We start from the raw sequence: 19,260 nt of genomic DNA on the forward strand, positions 1-19,260 counted from the left end.
TTTAGAGGTTTTTTAATATTCCAGGTGAAGCTTTTAAATTTGTGTGCATACTTTAATATAGCATAATTATCATTAAACAGTTATTTAATTTTTTAGACATTTTATCTTTTGCTTAGAATCACTATGAATTTATTAACTTATATAAGATTCAAATTATATTTATGCTGTTATATTAAATTCACATATTTTGGTAAAAGTCTTAATTTTTATTGATGATCGTATTAAATTAAATAGATTTAATTAATTAAGTCTATATTTTTACTTTTATAGGTAGAAATGGAAAACCTAACAATTATGAAAAAGTATTGTGCCAAAGAAGTGGGGCTGAAAGCAAATATATGCAGCAATATCAACCCAATGCTCAAAAGTTTCTCCCTGACAAAAATGAATTTCCATCTCTAACCGAAATTTCACAGAAAAATGATTTTAAAGAAAAATTTCATAATGTTCCTGGAAAAAATTGTAATTATAATAAAACAAATTTCTCGTATTCAGATAAGTTAAAAGTGCCACTGGAAAAGAACAGATGTGTTGATAACTTTTATGTCAACAAATGTGGAAATGTACAAAATCATACTATTGAAAGGAAAACACTTGGCATGTCTTCCCAGCATGTTGCTTTGCATAACAGTCATTCAATTGTGATAAATAAAAGAGCTGTTGGAAAGGGTGAGTTACAAAATCCTTTTAAAAGCAATTACAGTTTTAGTGAAACTAACAGTAGTGTAAAAACACCACACTTTGTAAAAAAGAATAATGTCAGATTTGATGCATCAGGATCAGATAATTATAAAAGTACTCAAAGTAATGCAGCTCTTTCAGAAAATCAAGTCAATAATTGTACTAGAGATAATGCTAGAGTTAAAATAAATTACGAGTATAAATCCTTTCAAGATAAAACAAAAACTCAAAGTACTGCTAAAAATTCCAGTATTGAAAATGATAATTCAGTATCAAACTCTGAGCCTAACACTAAAAAGAAGAAGAAAAAGAGAAAACCTAAAGTTAAAAAACCACAACCTCTGCAAACAGGTAAAATTACTATTCTTAGTGCTGAAACACTTTCAAAAATTCGTAATCAATCCAGTGTGCAATCAACATTCAATTCATGCAAGATTCAAAACGCTAAGACAAACATAAATGATTCTGAGGAATATCCTGAGCTAGGAACAGCTCTTATACATAAATCTAATAAAGAAAATGTTTCATCAAGTTCTGCCAGTAAAAGTAATGAACAAGAAATGGTAAGTTTCTCCTCATTTTTTATTAAATCTTGCAAAAATGAAATTATAAATAAAATATTTAAATAATACTGATTAAAATTTATTTTATTAATGTTGTAGCTATTTAGGACAATTTAACTAATAAGCTTAAGTCACTACATACTCTGATATCATTTGTAAGCATATTTCATTAAAAGTGTAATTCTTCCTATGATAATGAAATATGTATGTGGAGGAAATATAATGAAAAAAATATGTATTGCAGGTTTCTTTCATGAAGTACAAAATTATGTTTGAAATATGATTATACAATTACCTCAATGTAAATAAAATCGTAATATTTCAAACTTTTTTTTTTTCTTTTCCACTAGCTTATTCTTTTAAAAGTTTTAACTTTGTCTTTTGTTTTTAAAGTGCAAGACAATTAAGAATGAATAAGCTTTGCTTACATATATATATATATATATATATATATGTATATTCATGTAAAATATAAAAAATATGATGGCTATGCTCTATGCAAACAGGCAACCTCTAATTAACTTTCCACAATTTCAGGATCTTCTCCCTAGACCAGTACTTTTGAGAACATTCTGGCATGTTATGTAATCGTTACTATAAATGCGGAGTTCGTGCTTCCTGCCATCGCTGCCGTAAGACAATGCGTTGCTCTGTCCCTTCTTCTTACCTTTGTTAGAATAGTTATGATGTCAAAAGCCTAAATTTAACCTTATTTTAATTTAAATCATTATTGGATATGTAATTTTGGAGAATCTAAATTAATAATGATCTGCCATTTTAAGTGAATAAGGATATGGAGTTTTTAAAAGTGAAATTCTTCTGTGTCTTCAATTCGGTTGCCTTTCACTTTGCAACGACCACACCCAGACTCTGATGTGACCAGATTGCTAAGCTTCATCATTTCCAATGTGCATCTACTGCAAATATCACATGCATACATTAACATATGCATCCATCCATCCATCCAAACAAACATTTCTGTGTCTGGTCCTGATAACAGAACAGTACTGCAGTGGTTGAATACTTTTTCAAAAGCAGTGAATTTTACATACTAAATGAAAGTAAAAAATGGCTACTTATTCATTAGGAGGTAAAGTATTTGGAGATGCAAGTGGAAATACTGCACAGGGGGCTCCTTGTTGATTTCGTTTTTCCAGCATTCATTTTCATGCTCCTTTGTACTTCATATACAGTACAAAGTCTTTAATCCGGACTCATTGGGACTTCGGCGATTCCGGATTAGGGGTTTTTCCGGATTATAGATCATCAATTTAAATCTGGTAAGATGGCATGCAGAAATTATAAAATTAAAAATATGAAACCATAATTTATGAAATAAAGAGCAATTATGATCTAAAGGGTATCAAAATTTAAAAAAAAAAAAGCTTAATATTTATTTGTTTACTTTATTAAACATTTCTTTCAGTGTAAGTTGTTTAAGTTGCTTCGTTTTATGTGCTAATACTTTCTCTTTAATTCTATAAACAGACATAATTTCTTGTTCAGTTACAAAGTTCCACTGTTCAAGTCCTGTAATTGCTGTGCCGAGAATACCGACTAACTTGTCTATCAAAATTTTTTCATTTTCACTAACCTCTCTGTCACTTTCTTCATGCCTTTATCCATTTTTTTGCAGCAACTCTACTTTTTGTTTGATGGACATCGAAACATGGTTTTCCTTTGTAGATCCTTTGGCTGCTCTAGAATTGGAAACTCTTTTTGACATAATCGAAAGTTCAAGCTTACTTTTTATAAAATTGCTCTAACAGTCTGCAAAAAATAATAAGCCAGATCTAATTAGAAGATTAAGGAACAACGCAACCTGCAACATTAACTGAAATAGATAATTTTAGCCTAGCTTATACCGTTCGTTATACATTAAACGCGCTGCATCTTTGAGGTCCAGATTATAGATCATTCCGGATTATGGATGTCCAGATTAAAGACTTTGTACTATATTATTTGGCTGATGTTGATCTTCCATCAGATGGTACAATGCACAGTTAGATGTGGATGGAAATTAGACAATATTAAATTTTGATTCTGTAAAAGCAGTGGTAGATAAATTGGTCTTCACAAAGATAAATAGTTATCTCCCCCAAATATTGAAATTTTCCATTTTTCTAGTTTTCTCCAAATTAATTTTAAATGTCACCAACTTTTGCCGAAGTGCTTGCAGTGGCTGCTGTAACAAAATACTAAATGAGATGCTAAATAAAAATGCATAAAAGAAATGCATCAGTTACAAATTGACTTGAATTTACTTTTACAATTTACCTTTCTCCTGTTCTTGCTGCTACATGATGGTTCTAGTTTTGTAAACCAGAATGCACTTTGTTTTGCTTGAAGACTGTGTGATTATATAGATGATGATCTAATTGGAATAGCTGGTACTTTGTCTTGATAGTTGCCTTTCTCTTGCTATTAGATTGTGTAAAAATGTATGTGCTTCTATGGCTGAAGCAACACACTGGTACACCTCTCAATATCATTTCTCACTAGGAAGTGTGAAACTTTACAAGCAGTGTGAAACTTTTCATTCTTTTTTAACAGAAAGTATTTTTGGCTGAATGTCTATAATACTTTTCTTTTAATTCATCAAACTGCAAAATAGCACTAAATGTGATCATCAAACAAACAAACAAATAAAATGTCAAATACAGTTTTGATGATTTTTATTATTCAACAGTAATTTTCAAATAAAATATTTGGCTACTTCCTCAGATGGCATTGCTAATGATAAAATTACCTTTCATCTTTATTTTTGAATTCCAACTTCATCATTTATTCATTTTTTATTGCTGATTTTTCTAGGATCTGAGAAATTTAATTTTAAAGCACATTTTGTTCTTACAAACTTTCAAGAACTGTTCTGAGTCCTCATCTCAGATTCTACAGAATTCTTTGTAAAGTAGAGGCAGAGATTTTTTCATGCATTATATGAACTGCTTTAAGACGTTATCTCATGCCATAAAGCATCATTTTTTATAATAATAATTAAATGATAAAATTATTTCAAAACTTCTTTATTGTCGATTCTTTTACAGTTTTGGCTGTTTCCTTAGTGGCAACTTGGAAAATTTTGAAAATAAAATTATTCTTTCTCCCAAAAAACAGTTTAATAACCCAGAAACTTGTAAACATACGATTGTCAGTATTTATGATTTATGGCATTCAATTTTAGAGTTAAAAGGTACTTATTTAAAATCTACTACTTGCTCTTTTTTAGCCTTAAGATATTTTGTAAATAGTATTTATTTAAAATTATTAAGAAATTGCAGACTAATAAAAATATTTATCTATTGTATCTATACTTTGTAATATTCATATTATTTATGTAAGAAATACTATCATTGTCTGATGCCAAGCAATTAGAAATTGTTTTTATTTTAGTTTTATTCTCTTCTTTTTAGAAATTAAAGAAAAAAAAAATAAATGTAATTAAAATATAAGTTGGAAGTTTAAAATTATATAGCTGGAATTTTATTTATGATATTTCTTCTTAATATTTTTAAATTTGAATGGATAACATTATACAGCTATAATATTCTTATTTATAATTATAATGCAGAAATATTTCTTATTCATTTTTAATTGCTGTTATTAGGCCACTGAAAGCTCTGTAATTCCCAAGTTACCCAACAGTTTTACTGGGGAACAAGTCACAGATGTTGTGAGAAGTAAGTAATGAAATAAATTTCTATTTCTATGGATTGAGTTGTGTATGTATATATATGTGTGTGTGTAATATTGTAATGTTCAATACAAAATAATTTTATTCTAGAGAGTCAATGTAAAAATCTTGTTTGCTAATCAAAAATCTTTTAAAAAAAATTAAAAACAGATGACGTTCTTAGTTTCAAATTGCAGTTTTATATATTTAGATAGTATATCATCCTTTTTTTAAAACAATTTTTTTAAAGGAACTCACATCTGTAAATATAATAATAAAGAAGAAATATTTTAGTTCAACTTACGATAAGTTGCAAGGAATTTTATTTGTGTTTCTCCCTCCCCCCCCCCCCGTTATTTTTAATATAAAGAGTTCTTAAAAACAACATTACCCTTTTAGAACCAGTAGTTCATATGGATGATTAAGAGTAACTAAGTAAATGTTAATTATTCAGTACTGCCTTATTACAGTGAATCAACAAAGACATCTTGCCATGTGTTCTTATACCTCGCTAAAAATATTACTCTCAGTTGATTAGTGATTAAATTTTGGGGGCTGTTGTGATAAGATGGTACCAATTATTCTGCAGCTAATATTATATTAATTAAACTGTAGATTATTTATGTAGAACTTTTAAATCATTGGTAATAAATAGCTAAACACATTTAAATATTCAGAAGCAGTGATGTGTTCTTAGCAGTTCAGTTACATTTGGAATTATGTTGTTGTGTCTTATCTCACTTGTTTGACAGTAACATCAGAAAAGCCCATGAAATTCATCATGGCAAGGATTGCAAGATTGTGTCTGTCGTTGGCAAAAGCCTTGAGCAGCATACAAGTGACAATACAACTTTTCTCAATTCTGCCCCCAGTTTTGATTGGGAGCAGCCTGGAGGGACAGGTCTCCCACCCCTCTTCCCCTATCACCAACCTCTTGAGGGAACTTTCAGCTCGCTGCATATTTAGAGTGCCCCCATGCCACACAGACACTATACATTTACAAATATCCATGTCTTCTCTGGGATTTAAACCCAGACCCTTTAGTATGGCTAACCACTATTCCAAATGGGTGGCCAGTTTAGCAATTATCTTTTTCTCCTCCTACCATTTTGAAATTTTAGCTAACATTTGTATCATTGTAAATTTTAAATGGGAAAACTATGAAAACTCTAGTGGCAAAATTTACAACACATGTCAGATATAAAGAAACTAAAATTTGGAATAAGTACAGAGTGTTTACATATTTTTAAAACTATGTTGACAAAAAATTAGCAAATGTTTTGAACAAAAAATTTCTGGCAACATCTTCTAATTTGAAGTGAGAAATATCATCCACTATTAAATTTTTCCTTTTTCTGAAATGCTGCATGTAAATAAGCTGTGGATTGAAGGATATTTTTTACACATTCCAAAGAGAAGTAAATATTCCTATTCCATAATTCTGCATCTAATATTTACAGAAGAAATTCTGTTTCATTTTCCCAATGACTTTCAAAGAGTGAAACTTCATCAAGACAAAGCAACAATCCGTACTTCGTAAAGTACCACTGCATTAATAAGAAAATAACAAATAATATATATGTGTCTCTTGTTTTAATATAAAGGTTAAACAAAGAAATTAAGTTTGTTGATCTAAAAATATTACATGAGAAATCACTGGGGGAAAAATTAAGGACCAGATAAAACATCAAATTAACTTAGCTCTCTTATATAGCATATAGCTTATTAAACTGTTTTTTGTTGATTTTTATATTCACAGAAGGCATTGTAAGATTCATAAATAAAATTATTTACTTAGATGGTGTTTGTATTAATTTTTATTGATTTTAATTGCAAATGAGTCAAATTATATTTAGTTCTAAAAGTATTAGTGTAACACAAAGATATTAATGAAAAAAAAAAGGTGTATATGGTTTCTTCTCTCTGACACTTTTTTAATCTAACTGCTAAAAATTATTTAAAAATATAAGATAGTTTCATTGTTACAGCAATAATGATGATAATACAGTCAAAAGTCATTAATTCGGACACCCATAATCCGGAATGATCTATAATCTGGACCTCAAAGCTACAAACTTTCTGCGCATGCATCGCGTTGAAGCATGCGCATAAGCATTTACGCATGCGCGTAAGACGTTTACACATGTGCGTTTAATGTATAACGGACGGTATAAGCTAAAATTATCTAATTATCTATTTCAGTTAATGTTGCAGATTGCGTTGTTCCTTAATCTTCAAATTGGATCTGGCTTATTATCTTTTGCAGACTGTTAGAGCAATTTTATAAAAGTAAGCTTGAACTTTTGATTATGTCAAATAGAATTTCCGATGCTGGAGCTCCCAAAGGATCTACAAAGTGAAAGTATGTTTCGATGTCCATCAAACAAAAAGTGGAATTGCTGCAAAAAATGGATAAAGGCATATCCTTTGTTTTTCTAACCATTCCGAAATCTGTTTATCAATTTCACGCTGCTCTGCGGCGGGGAGGGAGGGGGGGAACGTTGCGGTGCGCAATGAATTGGAAGTTGATCTGTCAGCACTAGCCTTATCTTCAGGGCAGATGTCTTTATTTTATTTGGCTTATAATTCCTTACTAAATGTAGTATTTCATCTCGATATATTCCGTCTTTGATATGATTTAAATCAAATTCCTCGTCATTATAATTCGCTTTCGATAGTGAAGAAAGTGACACAGAGGTTATTGAAAACGAAAAAATTTCAATTGACAAATTAGTCGGTATTCTCGGCACAGCAATTATAAGACTTGAACAGCGGAACTTTGTAACTGAACAAGAAATTATGTTTGTTTATAGAATTAAAGAGAAAGTATTAGCACATAAAACAAAGCAACTTAAACAACTTACATTGAAAGAAATGTTTAATAATGTAAACAAATAAATATTAAGCTTTTTTTTTTTTTTTTTTTTTTTTTTTGTAAGTTTTGATACCCTTTAGATCATAATTGTTCTTTGTTTCATAAATTACGGTTTCATATTTTTAATTTTATAATTTTTGCGCGCCATCTTACCAGATTTAAACTGATGATCTATAATCCGGAAAAATCGATAATCCGGAATCGCCGAAGTCCCGACGAGTCCGGATTAACGACTTTTGACTGTATAAATGTTTTGCCATTTCCTAATGCTTATTATAATCAAGTTTATTTGTAGTTATACCATTAAACAGTTTTATCTGCAATAGAATTTTAATAATTGGAATATTGTTTCAGCTAACCAAAGTAATAAAGCAAGTGATGACATAGTTCCTGCTAAAAGTCAAGAAAAAATTGCTATACACGTGAACTCCCCCATTACTATATCATTTTTGGATATGCTTTTAACATCTAAGGTATGTGAAGTGTTATTTTGAAGTACTTATTTTATGAAGGTTGCTTAAATGCTGGTTGAATAAAGGTTGCTTATATGCTTAAATTTTTTTAGGATTGCAACTGTATAAATTAAATAATAAAAATGAAGGAAAAATATTACTTATTGTATCCTAAATGTTAGTTTGATAGCACATCATTTATTCTCTTGATCTTACTAATGAAAAACAAAACATAGTATTCTTATAGAAAATGTTACTTCATGCTGATCAAAAATAAATTATCCAACTCAAAAATAAATGTAATGTAAAAAGACAGTTTCAAGATATGCATGTTAATTTTGTTGTTGTTGTTACTAATCCTCGAGTCCAGCTTCTGCTAGATGAGGTCTACGAGTTTATTCAAACTAGCATAGGGGACTTAATTAAGTCATTGTAGAACAAACCCAGACACCTAAGGATATGTGCCAGAGAAGCCTGCTCATTGTTGCATTTCGGTAAATCAGGTGTGTCTTTTGACCTCCTTGGAAGGCAAGGCTTCTTAAATGGCCACTAAGAAAGCAGAGGAATGCCGTCTGGGTACATCTGTCACAGTTCATAGTGAGGGATCCACTAGGGGATTCAACCCGGTACCAAGAGTGTATTGGAGGGACAAGCCAAGTCGTTTTATCGGTATGTTTTCTGGCAGAATACAGCTCAAGATAAGTCAGACAATTGGAAGTAGCCAAAGCCTCCTTGGCACCTTTCTTTGCCAGGACATCTGCCTCTTCATTTCCCAAATGTCCACATGTGAGGGAATCCACTGAATGTGCACATCACAAGAGGACGAGACTTTGTTTTAATTAATTTTTATTTGTCAATAATAAGTTGTAGGCGACAATTATTATTGGTCATAATAACTACAACTACTTCTACTAGATAATAACTACTACTTTCATTTCACCTATAGTTTCGGTTTAGTTTTTGAAGTGTTGTCATGCCTGAAATCAGTAAGGAGTTAGGGAGTGCTACAATGAATAATAAAGATGTTATATATCAAAAACAAATGATTCTTGCTCTTGCTTTTTGCCTTTTAAATTATTATAAAAAAGAACTTTGCCACATTCTTACTATAAATTATATGCTGCAAACAACACAGAAGTTGATACTTTTGGTACAGAAGTTTTAATTCTTGATCTTGGTTTACGCCAAGAATTTCAATTCCCATTTATTGTAGCAAAAATTAGTAAACCCATATTAGGTGCAGATTTTTTAAATAAGTTCAATTTATTGATTGATATAAAGCATAAAAGGCTAATTGATGGTGTGAGGAATCTTGCAGTTTATGGGGACATCGCACCCATCTCTATTAATGAAACTGTAAATACAACGGGCAGCTTATGTAAATATTCTGATTTATTTGCTATGTATCCTCCTAGAATAACAAAACCAAATTTTCTTATTTCTACTGTAAAGCATAATGTGAAACATTATATTATAACTAAAGGGCAACCTGTAAATTGTAAAGCAAGACAATTAGACCCTAAATGGTTGAAAATAGCTAAAAGAGAATTCAAATATATGCTGGACAATAACATCATTAGTCTAGCCAGTTCAGAATGGGCAAGTCCCTTACACATAGTGACAAAGAAAGATGGTTCTTTCCGCCCGTGTGGTGATTACAGAAGACTGAATGAATTAACTGTATCTGATCTTTATCCCATTCCTCGAATTCAAGATTTTCAACATATTTTAACTCATAAAACTATATTTTCTAAAATTGATCTCTTTAAAGCGTATTTTCACATTCCAGTAGCAGACGAAGATAAAGAAAAAAACTGCCATCATCACACCTTTTGGTCTTTACCAATTCAATGTCATGAGTTTTGGTATCAAAAATGCCCCTGCAACCTTTCAGAGGTTCATCAATGAAGATTTTTATGGCCTAGACCTCGTGTTTTCATATTTGGATGATGTGTTGATTGCCTCTTCTTGTGAGGAAGAACATCGTTTACATCTTAAAACAGTTTTCTAGCGTTTAGATAAATATGGTCTCCGAATTAATATTAGCAAATTAGCAAATCAGTTTTGGGAGTACCTGTAATAGACTTTTTAGGCTATCAAATATCTGCTGAAGGTTCAAAACCTCTACCTCAAAAAATTAAAGCTATCATAGAATATCCATTGCCAGAAACTATACACCAATTTCGTTCCTTCTTAGAAATGATCAATTTCTATTGTAATTACATAAAAAATGCCGCAGAAACTCAAGTTCCTCTTCATGAACTTTTGAAAAGATCTACAAAAAAAGATCGACATAAAATACTATGGACCAATGAAGCCAGGAAATGTTTTGAAGAATGTAAACAAGATATTGCTCAAGTAGCGTTGATGGCCTACCCCAATTCGGATTACCCTCTGGCCACTTCTGACAGATGCATCCGATTTGGCTATTGGGTCAGTTATTCAACAAAAAGAACCAAACGGATAGAAGCCTATTGCATTTTTTTCAAAAAAGCTTAATGATGCCCAGAAAAATTATAGCGCTTACGATCGTAAGCTCTTGGGTATATATTTGTCTGTTAAACATTTTAAACATTTACTTGAAGGCCGCGATTTTACTATTTATACGGATCATAAGCCCTTAACATTTGCTTTTAAGCAAAATAATAATAAAGCCTCTCGCAGACAACTAAGACAGCTATAATATATCTCACAATTATCTACGAACCTACGCTATATAAGTGGTCAAAACAATGTGGTTGCAGACAGCCTATCTAGAATTGAGGAAATCGATTCACCTGTTGTTGATTTTGACCTGATAGCAGATGCACAAAATTAATGATGATGAACTGCAACAGTTGAAATTACATTCCAAATCATTGCATATTAAACAGCACCAATTACCATCAGGAAAACTCTTATATTGATATACCTCTATTTCTTATATCAGACCATTCATACCTAAAACTTTTCGGATGAAAATATTTAATGCAATTCATGGTTTAGCTCACCCTGGAATCCAAAGTACTGTAAAAGAGATTACTAAAAGATTCATTTCGCTGGATATAAAAAAAGATGTTAAACAGTGGGCCCAAACTTGTATCAATTGTCAGAAAAATAAAGTAACTAAACATACAGTGTCTCACAAAAGTGATGGGACACTTGTGCTTTACGAAAGGAAACTGTAGTAAAATTAATTAAAAAAACATGCAAAAATTTTTTGTGGGTGTGTTTCATACTTAAATTTAGTAACAATTATTACATAACATACATTTTCTCAAAATATTGAAATAGTAATGTAATAAAAATACAATTGTTTAGAACAGAGCAAAAAATGGCTCACATAAGTGATGGGACACTTACTTTTCCATCAAATATTTATCCAAAAATTTTACTTCTTAAAATGTTTTAATATTTTGTTAGATTTCCTTTTACTTTTAAAACGTGATTTAATCTTCTTGGGATGGATTCAACTAATTTTTTTTGTGATTGCTGGAGTGATTTTACCCCATTCTTCTTGAAGCAATGATTTTAATTGTTGTTTTGAAGAAATGGTATGTTTGCGAATTCTTGATTCCAATTCTTGCCAAATATTCTCTATGGGATTTAAAGTCTGGAGATTGTGGTGGTGTTTTTATTATTTCAGGACAGTTATACAGCAGCCAGAGTCTAACGTTCAAAGCAGTGTGCTTGGGGTCATTGTCCTGGTAGAATTTAAAATCGTTATGAAGGTTTAATTTTCGTGCTGAAGATTTCAAGTTTTGAATTAAAATGTCAATATACTTGTCCTGATCCATTATACTGTCAATAAAAACAAGATTACCAACTCCAGCGGACGACATACACCCCCATACTATAACTCCTCCTCCACTATGTTTTACTGTTGGCACCAAGTTCTGTTTGCGAAATTCTTTCCTGGGTTTTCTCTACACCAAGATTCTACCGTCAGAACCAAATATATTAAATTTACCCTCATCAGCAAATATAACTTCATTCCAGTAATCAGACTTCTTATTTATGTCGGATTTTGCGAAAGCCAGTCTGAGTTTTCTATTCTTTTCACTTACAAAGAATTTTTTCCTGGCTGCTCTACCATGATATCCAGCAGATCGAATTATTCTTCTAATAGTCTCAGGATTAACAATTACTCCATATAATGCTTGTAAATCAGCAGCAACTTTAGGAGCACTCATTCTTGGATTTTTTTTAATATTTTGAACAATAATTCGCTTTATTCCATTGGATAGCTTTGATGGTCGGCCAGGTCTTCTTTTATCCTGAATCATATGATTCTTTTTATATCATTTAATGATATTGAAAACTGTTGAATGACTCATATTAACTGTTTCAGCAGTTTCTCTAATAGATTTTTCACGTTCAATATGCAAATTAATAACTAATTTTCGAATTTCAGGCGAAGTTTCTTTTCGTTTAGCATTTATGGCTGCACAGAGCTAAAAAACACAAAAATTCCAAAACAAACTGGAGAGAAAGACTGCAGACGATTTTATAAATTATTGCTAATTGCTTTTGAGTAAAAATAAAAACCCCAAAAAATATTTTTATTGTAGTACGTAGTAGTATCTAATGGTGTCCCATCACTTATGTGAGCCATTTTTTGCTCCGTTCTAAACAATTCTATTTTTTATTAAATTATTATTTTAATATTTTGAGAAAATGTATGTTATGTAATAATTTTTACTAAATTTAAGTATGAAACACACCCACAAAAAATTTTTACATGTTTAATTTATTTTATTACAGTTTCTTTTGTAAAGCACAAGTGTCCCATCACTTTTGTGAGACACTGTACAAAATCAGAATATTCTCAATATCAAGCACCAGACGAAGATTTAGTGTCATGCACATTGATTTAATTGGGCCTTATTCACCTTCTAATGGATACAGTTATTGTTTGACGTGTATTGATCGGTTTACCTCTTGGATGGAAGTGGTACTACCATTATCAAATATCACAGCAGAAAATATAGCAAGAGCCTTTTATGAACATTGGATAACACGATTTGGTGTACCTTCTTGTGTTATTACTGACAGAGGAACATTCATTTCAGAACTGTTTCGAAATTTGGCTTCGCTATGTGGAGTAAAAGTAAGCCATACAATTTCTTACCATCCTCAGAGTAATGGGAAAATTGAGTGTCTACACCATACTTTAAAAACAGCTATTAGATGTCATAATTCTCTTCATTGGACAGAAACATTACCAACAGTTCTTATGGGTTTGCGAGCTGCTCTGCATGAGGACTGTAAGTATACAATAGCTGAAATGGTTTATGGCAAAACTATTAAATTACCTGGCGAATTTTTTGAAGAATCACACATGCCAATGTCTAATGATAATTTTGTAAGTAATCTTCGAAATCAGATGGCCCTCTTAAAGCCCTATCAATCCAAATCCAAATGTAAACAAAAGATTTGTACTCATGCTCGCATGTGTTTCTGCGGGTTGACAGAGTAAAAAAACATTTGAAGCCCCCATATGAAGGACCCTTTTTGGTACTACAAAGAACCCCAAAATATTTTCTTCTATCAATTAAAAATAAACAAGTTAGTATCTCTGTGGATAAGTTAAAACCAGCTTATGTGTTACAACCTAATGAACTTTTGTCTCCAACTTCAAAAAGTGATCATACATCTGTGCCAAGTCAGAAAATAGAACAACCTAAAAAATCCACACGCTGTGGAAGACCAGTAAAACATCCAGTCCGTTTCAATGACGTTATTGACTCTTCTTGAACTTATAACTCTTTCATATTAATTTAAAACTTAATTATGTTTATCTTTGTGTACATAATTTCAATTTATATGTTTGTATCGGTGTTATTTGTATAGATATTTGTAACTTCTCTCCCACCTTGTTTTCAGAGTAACGTAACTTTGTTACTGGTAGGGGAGTGATGTAGGCAACAATTATTATTGGTCATAATAACTACAACTACTTCTACTAGATAATAACTACTACTTTCACTTCACCTATAGTTTCAGTTTAGTTTTCGAAGTATTGTCATGCCTAAAATCAGTAAGGAGTTAGTGAGTGCTACAATGAATAATAAAGATGTTATATATGAAAAAAAAATGATTCTTGCTTTTGCTTTTTGCCTTTTAAATTATTATAAAAAAGAACTTTGCAAGCAACCACAAAGTTGTATAAGTCATCTTTTTAAGTAAACTGTGATACATGAACTGAGAGAAAGACTAAAAAGAAAACGAAAAGTATAGCAACACTTAACACTGTTGTCATAAATATAAAAAAAGTTATTTTTAAAAACATTTTTGGATTTTGCCATTGAATTTCATGCAGCATAAGTGCGAAGAAAATGATGTTTAATTTTGAAGACTCCCACACAAAAAAAGTTGTATTAACAGGAGTGAGGAAAGGAACCGATTGGTAAACTGTGAGCTCAGTGAGAATATAAAAGACCTTAATGGTGGTTAACCCTCTGTTGCAATCAGATTGTTAAAATCAGATTGTTTTTTCGTTTCTCTCTTACTTGTTTCTTTGTTTGAGTTTTTTTCTGATGAATTTGGGAAATAAGGGTTATAGTGTATGTTTTAGTCCAGCATGCATATCAAAGAGCATTCTGATGAATGAAGTCTTAATGAAAGTGAAACACACCATCTAAAGCGAGTAGCTATCGCTTTTTAAATTCAGTTCAGTTCTACTGCTTTACATTTTTTAGAATAAAATCATAGCCACATTTCAGGACATCACAGCTTTGCATTTCAAATTGCCATAAAAAGGCAAGATCCTTTAGCAACTATAATTTTATTATTATTATTACTATTTTCAATTCAGTGCATGACAGTCTGTATTATATTCTGTAAAATAAATCACTTCTTAATATTGAGGCAACATATTTTATAACATTATTATTATAACATTAAGTTATAAAAAATGAAAAAAAAAATCATCTTCAGAACTATCCTCTTCCAGAGACATGAAGATCAGTGTTGCTGAAGCAATAACAGAATTTGAGTGAAGAATTAATTATTAGTTAGTATTCAACAGGCACTTTTTTTCTGTCTTTTTTCTATCTTAAGCTGTATTAGATACAACTGAATTGCCTCTATCAACCTTTGCAAACCTTGAAGTCATCTTAATTTCTGCAGCTCGATCATATTGCCCCCAATTTTATTATTGGTTCAAAATATATAATGAAATTAATCCCTTATCATTAAGAAGTTTTTTTTAAAACCTCTTAATCCATTTAAATAATAAAATTATCAGATGATGGAGATTATTCCAAGAGATAAACTTAGTCAACCTAAAAAGTGACAAACTCTGTAGCCCCAAAATTTCAGTTGAAACTTTCAGCACATGATTCTGTCAGAAGACATGCAAACAAATTGGCATCATAGAAACATCTCATGATGCTGTAAAACAAATAGGATTGCAATAATGAGGCACAAGGGAATGGGATTTTGATCTGTGAGAGACCATTGATCAGAACTTGCAAAAAATAAACCAAACTGCCAGACCTCTTGCTTATAGTGTGAGGCACAGTAATAAGAGAAATCTAGTATTTTAATCAATGTGTATGACCTAAGCAGTGTTGACCTCAGACAGGAGTAAAGAGAAAAATACCAGTTCAATTCCTGCAGAGCAGATCCAAGCAGCTACACAAATTAAAAAACCTTCATCATATTTTTCTGTCTCTTAGTATAGAAGTATGCTGAAATTTTAAGGGAATTATTAAGTGTAATCAAAATAAGAATTCAAAATTAATTTGTACACAAAAACACACAAAATAGTTTGGAGCAAAAAAAGTACTAGTAGTAATTTTTTCGATGTACTATTAAATATGGGATCTTCATACACTTACTTTAACTTTATTCTGATAAATCATAATTTATTTTAAATGGGAATGAATTATATTTAATGTAAGAGTAGGTAAATAACTGATTAATAATTGTGTTGTAAGACAAATCTTTGCAAACATTGAAGCACCCGGAGGATACAAATTTCACATTTCCCTCCTGAACGGTTTATTGAAGAAACCTATTTAAAATGGATTTAGATATAAATAGATGCATAAATTTGTTAATGACAAGAAAAAATTTTTAAAAGGGACTGGAATAGAGTTTTTTTATAAGTAAGATGTATTTCAATTGTTATATACAGTGCATCTTCCTGTAATTTTTTTCTTTCCATTTCAAATCTTTATAACACTGTTGTCTGTTTTATTTTATCCCTCATTCTTTTCTGAGAGTATTTTTGACCAGTTATAAATTTTCTGTAAAGTATATTTTATCATTTTTCAGTCTAAATCAAAAGAAAAAAAGATAGAGGATAGTCCATCAGTTGCCCTGGATCCAAAAAAGGTACTGCTGTTTATTCCCTTATCTTAAATAATTATGTAAGATTTTAAAATACATGATATTATTTGTAATAATACTATATTTTTTGGAATTCTTCATTATTTTATTTTCTTACAGACATGTTTTATTATCTGTTGAAAAGGATAGTTGAAAATATTTTTATTTATTTACTTTTTATAATTTTCTATAATTTTTTTTATTTTTTTAATTAGAATACTGGAATTTTAAAGAATGTGCATCAACCACTTAATTTACTTGACTCATCGTCTCCTGCTGTCAAAAGAGGAAAAGAGAGAGAGAAACCCAAAACTAAGAAATTAACTCATTTGAAAAAGGTTATATTTTTATTAGTTAAGTTGTTATTTATTAGTTAACTGTCTTAAAAAATACACCTTTTAAATTGGAACTGACAAGAACTGAAATTCTTTAATCATTTTAAACACTCATTTGATGCATAAATTTGTTTGCATTAGATGAAATTTAGCAAACCATGATTATGTATAAAAATGCCCAACCTTTTTTAACTAATTCATTGTTATCTATAATGCATGAATTAGAACTATATAAAGCATGGTCAATTATTAACTAGAATTTTGCCTTCAAGATAATCATTTGGCACCAATCTGGCAGTACCAGACAATCATTTTATATCAAGTGAAAAAAAATGTTAAAAGAGTCTTCATTTTTTATAAATTTATTTTTTATTTTTTAAAAAATAGTTCATAATTTCGAGTTTTCATGAAGCGGAAGTTCCATAAAAGGAGATACTATATCTTGCAACATGTTCATGTTTTTCAGTTAAAGGAAATTGATATAAATAATATTAGATGTTTTTAGAATAAAATGCATTTAATTCTTTTTTTAATATTTTACTGTATATATGTTATCTATAATTTTTAACTATCTTATAATCTGCTTTTTAAATGTTGTTTCTTAAATGTTCTAACTATGCATTTGACTTCTAAGTTGTCTGTAAGAAATGTATAAATATAAAATACAAGACAAAACATGTTAGTGATTATTAACATAATGATTCAAGTTTATTACGTGACTGGAAGTTTTAATCATTTAAGATTATTTTTCATGAAGAGAAGATTTCTCATGCCTGCTTGCTAACATAGTACTTAAGAAATAAAAATAAAATAAAATTTCTCATTTCCAGTTGTGTTCAGAATTTTATTGTGGCATTTTGAAAGATTCTTCAGTGAGTTTGTATATGTTATTATTTGTTACGTCTTTATTTTTTTCATTAACAGTTTTACCCAATTTTTTCTCCAAAAACTGAATTGTTTAGTTCCCAAACTTGAATCACTTGAAAAGCTTGCTGTATTGAAGCATTGTAATATGGCATGTTAATAATTTTCCAGGAATTATTTTTTGACTCATGAATAAATGTCACTGAATCGCTAAATTGATTTGAACAGTATCAAAAGTAATCTGAAGTTGGACTTTTCCATCCTGTCACAATAGATAAATACCCATATAAAATGCAGAATTAAGCAATATGGCATGTACTGGCATAGGTTTAAAAGTATTTGTCAACATAAAATTTCCCTTCCCTTTAACTTAATGTATAAGCAATTGGCTGTATTATAATGATGGCTTTTTATTGTGATAAACTGAAACTGATATTGCTTTATAATGTTTTTCTTCCCTCTCCTTTTTTAATATCAGATTATTTTAATGGATCGAAAGATTAGGAAAGAGCAATTTCTTCAGTTACAGAAGTTTATTCAAGCAGATTCCAATGAAGAACACGAAAATGGTAAGGTTTAGCTATTATTTAGTAACATTATAAAAATTATATAGTTATTTGAACACTTTATTTATGTATGGTAACAGTGATGGTGCAAAAAAATGATTACAAAAGGGATTCCATTCTCCCAAATTAATTGTAATGAAAGAAATCTTTTTAAAAAAGATAGGTTTCCATGGAAAAATTGTTTACTTTTTCACCAGGCTTCTTTTAAAAATTATTCTATTGTATTAGATATTTTGTAGATAAATGGGAATTCAGACTTTTAAAGTTTGTTGCCTGCCTTGCTGCTTTAGGATTATAACTGTGTAGAGACATTAGGTATTTTTTGAAGCAGGCAAGATGAAAAATTGGCAACGCCTTCACCGGTAATCGAAATACGGACCTCTGAAATACCGGCTCAGTGTGCTGACCACTACACCACGAAGGCGCAAGAAATACCTTATAACTGCAACTTAATTTATCATTATACAAATTTTTGCAGAAAGAACTGGGAAAGCATTAGGATGTTTAACACTCATATGTATCAAAGTGTAATATCCTAATAAAATACATGGAAAATATTTATACGTATCTTGAAAATATATTAATACCATGAAAATATAACATGGTCTGAAAAGTAATACATAAGTCTCATAGTTACTGCTATATTTCTTCCCCTATTTTCATGAATTTTCTCTTTTAAAAATAGAGAAAGGAATATTATATGGAGTGTACTAGGAAGAAACAGATAGATTAAGAAGTGCATATGAAGAGATGTACTGATATTAACATATTCTATATTTCTGGAGTCAATATAGCTTTGAATAATATTTTTATAATTCACACACTATACTTTGCTATAACTTTATGTATACTGAAAAAGCAGGGTGGAAAATAGCTGAGTAAATATAATAATAATTTGAAAATAAGTAATAATATACTGAAATTAAATATAATAT

The 19,260-nt window shown here is 30.2% G+C and overlaps 1 protein-coding gene across 7 annotated transcripts in view; it reads left to right on the forward strand.

Annotated features, from left to right (window-relative positions):
• Window positions 1-19,260, forward strand: part of Sbp2 (SECIS-binding protein 2) — a 99,536-nt gene that overhangs the window by 50,682 nt on the left and 29,594 nt on the right. For all 7 annotated transcript variants that reach the window (XM_085813996.1, XM_085813999.1, XM_085813998.1 and 4 more), the window contains 6 exons: window positions 271-1,244; window positions 4,852-4,924; window positions 8,147-8,265; window positions 16,507-16,566; window positions 16,776-16,898; window positions 18,238-18,328. In XM_085813996.1, coding sequence (XP_085670122.1) covers window positions 271-1,244; window positions 4,852-4,924; window positions 8,147-8,265; window positions 16,507-16,566; window positions 16,776-16,898; window positions 18,238-18,328 — 1,440 coding nt within the window. The remainder of the gene's footprint in view (window positions 1-270; window positions 1,245-4,851; window positions 4,925-8,146; window positions 8,266-16,506; window positions 16,567-16,775; window positions 16,899-18,237; window positions 18,329-19,260) is intronic.

This window comes from Stegodyphus dumicola, chromosome 3 (genome assembly GCF_044657685.1).
Source record: "Stegodyphus dumicola isolate Sdum_Otavi_A_Nest chromosome 3, ASM4465768v1".
Classification (NCBI taxonomy): Eukaryota; Metazoa; Arthropoda; class Arachnida; order Araneae; family Eresidae; genus Stegodyphus; species Stegodyphus dumicola.